An 11301-nucleotide genomic window follows, 5' to 3' on the forward strand; every position below is an offset into this window, starting at 1 on the left:
TTAAAACCTTTTTTTTTTTTTTTTTTTCCATTTGTCGTAATTCAACGATACATGACAACATTTGCATTGCGCCCATTAGATGAGGGAACTACGAGATGACCCACGTTGGGTCCACGTGAGCCACTGAGCCTGGGTTGCCTCTTTTCATATAAGACTTTTTTTTTCCTTTCTATTTGTTGCAATTATAATTTGCATTTATTTACTTTAAAAATTATATAACAAGTAAGTTTTAACAAGTCACAAGACTGCACTTTGTAGTTTTGTCCAAAACAAGGTAAAACAAACAAACACATCGTGATACATGTTTCCATGCCTGGCCTCATCTCATCAAAACACCATCGTTACACGCAGAACTAACGACGAGTCAAGTGCACTGTTATATATTAGGTATTACTGTCTTTGTACAAACGTTACATTTAGGGTACATAGTAGTAGTATTTAATCAAAATTTATAGTTTAATTAATGTATCTTATAAACTACTATATGTTTGTTTTGGGGTTTAATTAATGATAAATATGTTACTATTTTCAATCCGTTTGAATGATTTATTGCAGTGAGATGTTCGTCCATTTCGATAACTGCTATCTCAATCCCTTCGTTCTACTCTATATAAGTTTATATTCAACTCCCTCCAAAACATATTCTCACTTTACCAATTAAGGAAAGGTATTCTCTAAACAACTCTAGAGGACTATGGAACTTCACGGAGCTCTAGTGGCTAGTCCCGGCATGGGCCACTTTGTACCCATCTTAGAACTCGGCAAGCATCTCCTCAACCACCACGGGTTCGACCGTATCACCGTCTTCCTAGTCACAGATGATGATGTCCCACGCTCTAAATCTCTCCTTGGGAAAACGTTGACAGAAGCGGATCCCAAATTCGTGATCAGGTTTATTCCACTCAATGTTTCGGGTCAAGATCTTAGTGGTTCACTTCTAACTAAACTTGCAGAGATGATGAGGATGGCATTACCGGAAATTAGGTCTGCAGTTATGGGGTTAGAGCCGCAGCCTGGGGTTTTCGTTGTTGACTTGTTGGGCACAGAAGCTTTGGCTGTGGCAAAGGAGCTTCAGATCATGAGGAAACATGTTCTGGTTACTACCAGTGCTTGGTTTCTAGCTTTCACAGTTTATATGGCGAGTCTTGACAAGATGACCTTGTACAAGCATTTGAGTAGCACAGGAGCATTGCCTATACCAGGATGCAGCCCGGTTAAGTTTGACAGGGTTCAAGATCCGAGTAAATATATTCGGGAACTCGCTGAGTCTCAGCGAATTGGTGCTGAGGTGATAACTGCAGATGGGGTGTTTGTGAATACCTGGCATAATCTGGAGCCAGTGACGATCGGGTCTTTCTTGGCTCCAGAGAATCTTGGTAGCGTTATGAGAGGTGTGCCGGTTCACCCTGTTGGACCGCTGGTTAGACGAGCAGAACCGGGTGTAAAACACCGTGTGCTGGACTGGCTTGACTTACAACCCAAAGAGTCAGTGGTTTATGTCTCTTTTGGAAGTGGTGGGGCACTTACCGCCGAGCAGACAAACGAGCTGGCTTACGGTTTGGAGCTGACCGGCCACAGGTTTGTTTGGGTCGTCAGACCACCAGCCGAGGATGATCCATCAGCATCAATGTTCGACAAAACCAAGAATGAGACAGAAACAATGGAATTCTTACCCAACGGGTTTCTAAACAGGACCAAAGATATTGGTTTGGTGGTCCAGACATGGGCCCCGCAAGAGGAGATCCTGGCACATGAATCAATTGGAGGGTTTGTGACTCACTGTGGATGGAACTCAGTTTTGGAGAGTATTGTGAACGGTGTGCCAATGGTAGCTTGGCCATTGTACTCAGAACAGAAGATGAACGCGTGGATGGTGTCAGAGGAGCTAAAGATAGCATCGCGTGTTAATGCTGCAGATGGGATTGTAAAGAAGGAAGAGATAGTTGAAATGGTAAAGAAAGTGATGGATCAAGAAGAAGGAAAAGATATGAGAAAGAATGCTAAGGAACTGAAGAAGACAGCAGAAGAAGCTCTCAATAAGACTCACATTCCATTTGCTTACTTCATCCAAAACTAATATAAAGAAACTGAAAATTCAAGCATAACAAAAACATAAATATAATATTTTATTTATGCGCCAAGTAGATATAGAGAATGTTCTAAAACTGTAGTGACAAAGACATATGGTCAAGAAACATGAGATTTGAATGCAAACAAAGGAAATAAACTGTGTAATGACTTGAATATTTTTGGTTTACTAGTGAAAGAAGTAGAGAAGCCATTGATAAACATCTAAGTAAGAGAAATTTGGGAGGGGATTAAGCCGATACACTTACAGGTTCGGTAGCTTTCTTGAGCCATTCCATTTCGGTCTGGTTCATAAACGGGGCCAAGATGTCTTTGCATTTCGAATGGTATGTGTTTAACCAATCGATCTCTTCCCGTGTCAACTGGTCTAGATCGATAAGTTTCACTTGATATGGTGCCTGGAGAGGGAGATGAGAGTAACTCAGATATGTGTGTCGATAAGAGAACCAGAAATAGTTAAAAGACAACGAGCAAGTACCCAAGTGATATGCTCGAATTGCAAGTAGCCCTTGTCACCAAAATTGAATTCTGTCTCAGCATCATTGACAACAAGCACATTCTCCAGCCTAATACCGAAGTTCCCGTCTTCATAGTAACCAGGTTCTGCAATATAACAAAATACAACCAGGCTTTCAGAATCTGATCAAGGTTAACCGAACGGGAGAAGTACCGAGCTTTTTGTTGCAGACAGACCATCTGTTACAGTCATGGTAGCTTGCAGAGGTACATTCCTAGCACTCGGTCTGAAACTAACTTGGTGAGGTCCTGCATAGTCCCAACACATAATTTCGCAGAAAGTTAGTTGATATAATACATATAAGAAAAACAGAACAAAAATAGGTTTCCCATCACTTGCCTTCATGAACACAAAGGTAAGAGCCGACTCCATGACCAGTACCATGGCGATAATCCAAGCCATACTTCCACAAAGGAGCTCGAGCAAGAATATCAAGAGTATAACCTGTAATTTTGGATATAACCAATTTGACATATAACGGATAACGGATCAATAGTCAAATTACTCTTCCGTTGAGAAGTCTCAAGTTAGAAACGAACTAAAGTAACAGAGATCACAAAAGTTACCGTTTGTTCCTTTAGGAAACCGAGCATTTCCAAGTGCAACATGACCCTTGAGCACCTAAGATGCAGCACATTACATATATTAGCAACTTTGGTAATGCCAAATAAATATGACTGCAGTCTCCATAAGGTTATCATCAATAAGTACACATACTGCAGTATAGCAGTCCTTTTCATGAGCTGAAGGTTTTCCAAAGTGAACAGTCCGGGTAATATCAGTTGTTCCATCGAGATACTGCATAAAGACATTAATATTTATATTTCAGAGCAAAGAGTATTAGATATTTAGATATAAGGGAAGCTTATACTGTATACACTCAGCCATGTGAAACAAACCTGTGCTCCTGAATCACATAAGTAAATTTTGTCGGGGTCCATCTCGGCACATGCTTCTGGCTCTGGTGAATAATGAATAATAGCAGCATTTGAACCAACTGAAGATATAGTAGGAAAGCTTAAACCTCTAAAATGCTGCAACCACATGAAGAACAAGAGAAATGCGATTCACATAAAAGTTGATTTGAAACAAAGCATTTGAGCTATTCAGATGCTTACACAAACAAAGGATAAAAGAAATAATTTTAACTTTGTTAATATTCTTATATGTAAACATTACCTCTTTTGCAGCTCGGAGACTTTCCAGCTTATCGCTCACAGTCACTTCAGTAAGCTTAGAGGTCTCTCTGTTTATTAATTTTTCTCCATAAGCAAAACTCATTTGCGGAATGAACTATGTAAAAATATAAAGCAAGATCTGGAAACATATACAAACAAAGAAGAAAGATGCTTACGAAGGTTTCTTTTTGTTTGCTTCAGCTTCTAAGAAGTATCCAGAGGCTCCATACAGCTCCTGCATCTGTGGTTTCACGAAGATGAGTGTACATTTAACAATCATCAATATCATAGTATTAAAGAATCAACAAATTCTTAAAATTTCTGTCTATTAAGTACCTGTTTATCAAGCCAAACAAGGTACTGGACAACAGCTGCACCATCACGAACATGTGCCTTTTTTATCCCTTCGAGCTCAACTGGGTTCTGATATAAGTGAAATGAAGCAATATATAAGTAAACCTCAACATGAATAAAACACTAAGATAGGTCACCATATCAAAGATCATTCATTATTACCTTCAAGGCTTTTGAGAGGGATATAGGGGATGGTTGTAGAAGAACCTTATCAGCATCCAATTTTGAATAGAGTGCATAGCAGCACGAAGAAGGATCCACCCATAATCGATCAGGCTGGTCAGAGTCAATCTCCATGTCCTTTGTAGCCTCGGGTTGGCCATTTTTAGAGGCAAATGAAGAAACAAGCCGATCCGAAGCAAGCAATGACACATCTGAGATCACATCTGTGTACTCCCGGACTTCTATACCGAGCCCTTTGAAATAAGCATTTGCCTTCATAACAAAATAGAATATTCAGAAGTTAACAAACAAGCTAAGCACAACTATGCATATTACCGAAACAAAAACAAAAGCCTGACCTCATCAGATACTTTCTTTTTGTCAACATAGAGAAAGGCAGAATTGGTAGTAAGAATTGCAAACGCATGAACAACTGGACAATAAGCGACATCAGTTCCACGAATATTATATAGCCAAGCAACCTGCATCAATAATCGTCAAAGCTCAATCAATACATTCCTCCAAAGCTAAACTGAGAAAAGAGAGATCAGTTTCTTTGAATCACACCTCATCAAGTGCAGCGATGACCAGACCACGCGCCCTCTCTTGCTTAAGCTTTGCCCTCAAATCTTCCAATTTCTCAGAAACAGAACGGCCAGCAAATTCCAAGGGATGAACAACAACGGGACTCATCTCAGAAGGTGGACGAGTCTTCCATACTTCGTCCACAAGATCAGTTGTTGTCGTGATTAGTTTCTGATTCTTCTTGGCAAAAGACTTCCACCATCTATTTGCGGTATCTATTGAGACACACCATGAATCAACACCTATGTTTGCCTGTTCAGGTAGATTCTACATTGTCCCAAACAATCACAAAAAAAAAAAAAAAAATGTCAATGAAACCAAAACCAAAAAAATCAAAGAAACATCTCGAGTTTATGGATCATCAGCTCACATCTGACATCCAAACTTCAACAAGAGGATCTTCACCCATACGCATAAGCGTCCATTCATCACTAAGCTGTTGCATTGCTTGCAAGAAGTATCGACCATCAGTCCAAAGCCTTGCTTCGCTCTTCGTGATAAGTGCCAAACCTATATAAACAGCGATCAAATCCAATCATGTGTAATAAGAGTCTACAAATCTCGATCAATGATTCAATTAACGATTTTCGAATCTAGAAACAATCCAAACAGAACCGACCTGCACTTCCACTGAATCCAGACACGAACTCACGGCGCTTGTCTCGTGCTGAAACATACTCGCTCTGGACACGATTCAATTAATTACAATATAAAAATCGGAATTTTTTTGTTTGTTTTTTGTGAACAAAGCATGATTAAGCAGTAGAAGAAGTATAAACAAGTGATCAAAGATCGGATCATGAATCAAAAGGGGTAATTCAATAAAAACAATCAGAATACCTGGTGATAGTCTTCGGAAGGGACAACCAAAGCATCAAGAGGAGGAGAGTGAGAGGCCATCAGTGACCTCAAGGAAGCGAGAATCTCGGACATGGCGATGTTTGGTGTGTTGAGAGAAGAATTTACTTGCTTCGGTATTTGATATGTCTGAAGGACGAACACAGATGCAGCACCAGAGAATTATTATACTCCTAGAAGATAATAAAGTACAGACAGATACAACAGTTATGCTTATTATGTATATACAACTAACACTTCTAAACATTACGTCTTCCAAGGTAGAATCCTAATGGCTGACGCAACTCAAAATTAAATATATTTTTTCCTATGTTTTAGCGATTTGTGGTTTTTAGTCTTTTTCAAAGAAACTCTGTTTGATAAAACATCGGAAACAATATATTTTTTTACAAGAATATCACAAAAATATTTATTTATGGAGAACAATGAAGAACTCGAGAACAATAATTAAGAAAAACATGTACACACAACCATTAGCGTAAGAACCCTACGATGATGATGCAAGGTTCTTCGAAAATGGCAGAAACCGAAAAAAAAAAACACTCATAAGAGAAAGAAATTTCAATGGAATCGAAAAGAAGACATTTTTATATGATTATTTAGTGGGAGGAGGGATTGAATAAAGAAAAGAGAAAAAAAGAAAAAAGCCATTTTTGTTTTTCTTTCAAGGTTGAGCAAGTCTCTTGACTATTGCAGCCATGTAGTTTCCTTGATGTTCAGCAAGAGCGAGTTCTGTTTCTGTTGCTTCTCTCGACCCATCACCAGCAAACACACCGGCTCCATATGGAGAGCCTCCACGGATAGAATCCATCTTGAACATTCCAGCTCCAAATGTGTAGCCTATGGGTACAAATAGCATTCCGTGGTGTACGAGCTGTGTGATTGCTGTCCAACTGCAACAAACACCACATGGAATCAGCGCAAGTGTTCAAAGCTGACAATAGAATACAAAACTAAGGATCCTAACTGCAAATGCTTTTATGATGCTCAAGCATACGATATTACCATGATATGCAACATGCAAGATTCCACATTGTTATGTTTCTCCATAAGTATATAAGTAAGCGCAAAAATATCTGTGTAAAAGCAATCAAAAAGCCAAGTGACAAAAAGAAATTGAAAAAGAAGGGAATCGATTCCATAAAACTTGAGAGTAAAACAGCTGAAGGGACCTCAAAACAAATGATAACTGAAGAGACAATGAAGAATCTGTCACAGAGCTTTAAACACATATGCAAATTTCTAGAACGCAACACTCTCATGTCTAGAAACTTTAACACTTTATGTGCTGAGAAAGTGAGAATCTAATCTAATAAACTTCATTTTACACTTTCTCATAAACTTCTCCTTACTACATCTAACACCAACCTAGCCTACGCACAGTCCTATCATACTATTCAGTGGTGGCCAGATTGGACGCCAATTCAATTGATCTAGAAACAAAACTTAACTATTAGAGTCCCTAGGATTGAATGGTATTAGGCATCTCTGAGAAGTTTCCTCAAAAGTACTAGACAAACACAAAGTCCTGACCACAACAAACTTTCAGTACTGACATCCACTTAAATAAACAGAACATTCAAGGTTGCATTTATTTCACATAGTGACTCAATCAAAAGCTATGATTATATCAATTCAATACTTTGTACTCCAAATTCAACTACTTCAGTTGAGAGAACCAAATGCAAATGACAAAAGTGTATAAGAAAAGCACAAAAAAAAAGAAGCTTACGCAGTAGTCTCTTGGCCACCTCCTTGAGTCCCAGTACTCACAAAGAATCCAGCAGGCTTACCAGCGAGACTCTGCTCCTTCCACAGCGATCCCGTCGAATCAAAGAACGCCTTCATCTGCGCAGCCATACAACCATACCTAGTCGGGAATCCAAACAAAAAACCATCAGCCGCCGCCAATTCCGCCGCCGTAATCTCCGGAATCTCAAAATCCTTAACCGGCGCCTTCATCTGATCAACAACTTCCTGAGAAAGCGTCTCCGGAACTCTGTAGAGCGTCGCCTCCACTCCTTCAACGCTATCCACTCCCTTCTTCATCCTCTTCGCTAAACTCTCGACGTGTCCGTACATCGAATAGAACACGACGAAGATCTTGAGCGGTGACGAGATCTTAGCAGAGGCCGTAGTAATCGCTGGAGTTGTTGTTCCAGCAGTATTCGTGGCTGTTCCGTCAACGGTGGTTTGATCATCCTCAATTTGGATCGGAGCATTGTTAGTAGCGTCGTTATCATCGATTCCGGGACCATCGCCGGTGGTGGCGAGTGACGACGGCTTCTTCTTCTTGCTCGGAACACATCCGCCTCCTTTTCCCATCGAGAAATCCTCTCCCCAAAATCTCCGTCACCGAATTATTGTATTTAATTAAAATTAAGAAATAAATAAAAACAAATCACACTCATATAATCACGACTCTAATTTTCGGGATTTAAAAAAAAAAAAAGGGTTAAGTGAAGATTTAACAGTTCACACTTCACATTATCGTCAGATTCATCACACTCAGTTCTATCAAACGGTGACGTATAAGTCAACGGTCAATGTTGAGTTGATTATTGTTGGTTGCCTACAAGTTACAACGAACGAGTCCAACGTTTGAACTGTGTAGCTATTGGGCTTAAAAGAGTTATTGGCCCGTTTATGATTTGATCAAGCTTATTCATATCGGGCCTATCAATGGCAACATGTTGCTGCCTGATTGTATTGAATCAAAGTAATAAAATCCTCGTTGGACTTAAAAATGTTGTGAAAACTAAAATTTTAATGCATCGCCATTGTTAATACAATATTTTGTTTTCATATCGAACAAACTTCAAAGGAAAAAATGACTCATTTCATCAAATTTAGCTTCAAGACAATTAAAAGGTTAAATCTGATGAGGTAAGTCGTTTTTTTCTTTGAATTCTTTTTCTGTAAAAAAAAAAATCATTTTTTTCTTCTAAATATATGAAGACGAAAACATTTTTATGCATGAGTGTATATGAATATTATGCGTGTATAATATATATGTATATGATGATTGCTTTTATAGTGGGTAACCCGAATGGTGTCTTTTGACTTGTTTGAAAGCGTACTAGTTTAAATCTGTAACGTAGTCAAATCAACCTATAATATCCTCCTTCCTAGACCTACGATCTGGAGAAAAGGAGTTGCATGAAAATAATCAATCATAATGTTACAATTAGAAGAAAAGAAAGCATATCTTTGGAGAATATTTAACCAAAAAAGTCAAATTTTCAACTATATTTGGTTTTTTAAGTAATCGAAATTCCAAACTCTATATATACTAGTAGAATGTTAAAGAAGATGTATTTTAAAATGTTGATTCAGAACATGTTAAATATTTGGTATTTATGGTAGTTAGTTAGAGAGAGAGCTAATATATAGATCTTGATTGGTTAGCTTTATATCAATTGATATATTAATGTATAAAAACTTCGATTGATTAAAACTTTACTAATTAAACTAATCTAATGCTTCTATATATGTTGTGCCAGGTACTACTTTGGACCACCATGAAAATAATAACACGATCGCGTTTAAAGCTGCAAGAACCAAAATAGAAAGCATATTGTAAGATTAGAGCAATAAATTAACAGACTAATTAAGAGAATTTTCTAAAACTCGCACCCCACGAATCTAGGACCAAACCCAAGAGCAATCTAGAAAAGGCTCCTCTTTTAGCTGTCACCGGGAACGCATATGATATATTATAATAGCAGTGCCACGTTTCCCAAACCTATTTATGGAAATTTATAATCTTGGAAAATTAAGGAGCTAATGACAAGATTTGTTTGGTTGCTAACCATGTGCTTAAAGCTCTAATCGTGTTTTGGGATGGAAGAACCAGAGAGACAGGTTGGATCTCGAAAGTGGCATAAATGAATTAAACAAAAGAGAGACACTATATATGTTGTACTCCTGTTTTATATTTATAGAAAGTATTGTCTAGTTTTTAAACTCCACGTGAGTGTTTTCTGGACCGTCCACGTCGTGTTTTTCCATTGAATGTTTTTAATCGTAAAGATTGTGGTGGTGATTAGTGTCTTAATCGAGTAATTGAGAATCTTTAATTGTTATTTTAAACAACCAAAGATTTAGGATTAGCTGTTTGGAGATTACAATACATGCTTATTAACCCACTACCGAAGGATCCATGGAATTCTTTTGGATTATTAAAACAATGGTGTTCCAACTATTAACATATCTGAAATATAATTTAACATTTTGTCAATAATAATTTTACTGAGTTTCTATTCGGATGAGTACAAACATAAACTCTTATCTTTTGAAAAATTTATGAAACAAATATATTTATTGTTGGCTCATATATTTTTTCTTTTAATTTGTATATACATTAGCTAGTTCGTAGATGTGCATATGACCTTCTGGCTCTGACGGTGATGGCGACGGGCGCGAGACGGAGAGGCTTGTGTCCCAAATAGTTCGTAGATGTGTGCATATGACCTTTTGGCTCTGACGGTGATGGCGACGGGCGCGAGACGGAGAGGCTTGTGTCCCAATTGATTGTTTCATAATACAATGTGAGTGTTGTTGACCCAAAAAGGAAAAGAGAAAAACATTTTGAGTATGCTTTATTAAAAGCTTTTAGGGTCCCTAGTAGCTTCTATTTGTTTATAAAGTGAAAGGTGGATTATTTACTGGTGTCGCAAAATCGCAACAATCCAATTTTATTGGTAAAACGTGGATTTAGGTCAATTCTTTTAAGTTACCAATGCTTAGTGTCATTGATAGAAACACACACAACCAATAAGACGTAAAAGACCAAGTTTCAGTCTTTCTATATTGCTAGTAATACAATTTTCTCCATTGCATGCATATTATTTTCAATATTTTTCGTAGGTAGCTTATTCTCAAAGAACTCTAACCTTTACATGTTACAATCTATATAACTTTTTAAAAAAAATATTGCAATACTAGGGAGTAGGGAGATTAATTAGATGCATCAATACGTTATACTTATACGTATATCTGTTTATTGATTAGTTGTTTAGTTCATTTATAAACCATACCCCAATCAGACACACTCATCATATATATATATATTTTTTGTAAATGCGAACTTATCAGCTATCATGATCATTGCACATTGACACTGTCATTATCAGTATTATGAAACTATTACAATTCTTCTATGTTTTTTTGGCATCAAAATAGCGTAGTCAATACATGTGATGTTTTTGTATTTTCACTAATCACAAGTGTTATGCAATCAATACTGACTTTTTAAAAGAAAACTCAAACATTTACTTCGTTCCAGACGTGACGGGATCGAATTGTTCTGTTGGTTTTTGACGATGCACAACACTTCTGCCTATTTCTTTTTTAAAAAAACATCATGTACATATGCATGTCGTCCCCTTATATTAAATAAGTCTACATCTTGTAGATTTATTGTTTTGTATTTTGTATATTTAATGCTCAAATTAAGGCGCAATTCAAGGAATATAGCATATTAGATGAAAAGATTGGTCTATAAAAGTCCCCACCCCCCTCCCCCCTACTACTACTACTTACGTACTACTACTACTA

At 37.5% G+C, this 11301-nt stretch overlaps 3 protein-coding genes across 3 annotated transcripts; 1 reads left to right on the plus strand and 2 right to left on the minus strand.

The window, feature by feature from the left end:
- Window positions 1-472: 472 nt before the first annotated feature.
- Window positions 473-2218, plus strand: LOC17880815 (UDP-glycosyltransferase 72C1). Its single transcript, XM_006282712.2, has one exon. It carries the CDS (start codon window positions 695-697, stop codon window positions 2075-2077), a length of 1383 nt encoding a protein of 460 aa, XP_006282774.1. The 5' UTR covers window positions 473-694; the 3' UTR covers window positions 2078-2218.
- On the minus strand, window positions 2185-5931 carry LOC17880143 (probable Xaa-Pro aminopeptidase P). Its single transcript, XM_006285131.2, has 16 exons — window positions 5725-5931; window positions 5504-5567; window positions 5255-5394; window positions 4867-5151; window positions 4659-4781; window positions 4300-4572; window positions 4120-4206; window positions 3960-4024; window positions 3785-3851; window positions 3505-3639; window positions 3323-3403; window positions 3172-3226; window positions 2945-3049; window positions 2782-2853; window positions 2567-2691; window positions 2185-2486 (listed from the first exon to the last, which is right to left on the minus strand). Exons 1-16 carry the CDS (start codon window positions 5815-5817, stop codon window positions 2319-2321), a joined length of 1938 nt encoding a protein of 645 aa, XP_006285193.1. The 5' UTR covers window positions 5818-5931; the 3' UTR covers window positions 2185-2318.
- Window positions 5932-6137: 206 nt separating this feature from the next.
- LOC17879728 (probable NAD(P)H dehydrogenase (quinone) FQR1-like 2) lies at window positions 6138-8194 on the minus strand. The gene is made up of 2 exons (XM_006285692.2): window positions 7475-8194; window positions 6138-6635 (listed from the first exon to the last, which is right to left on the minus strand). Exons 1-2 carry the CDS (start codon window positions 8065-8067, stop codon window positions 6407-6409), a joined length of 822 nt encoding a protein of 273 aa, XP_006285754.1. The 5' UTR covers window positions 8068-8194; the 3' UTR covers window positions 6138-6406.
- Between the last annotated feature and the right edge of the window lie 3107 nt (window positions 8195-11301).

The sequence above is a fragment of the Capsella rubella genome, unplaced genomic scaffold (genome assembly GCF_000375325.1).
Source record: "Capsella rubella cultivar Monte Gargano unplaced genomic scaffold, Caprub1_0 scaffold_7, whole genome shotgun sequence".
NCBI classification, from domain to species: Eukaryota; Viridiplantae; Streptophyta; class Magnoliopsida; order Brassicales; family Brassicaceae; genus Capsella; species Capsella rubella.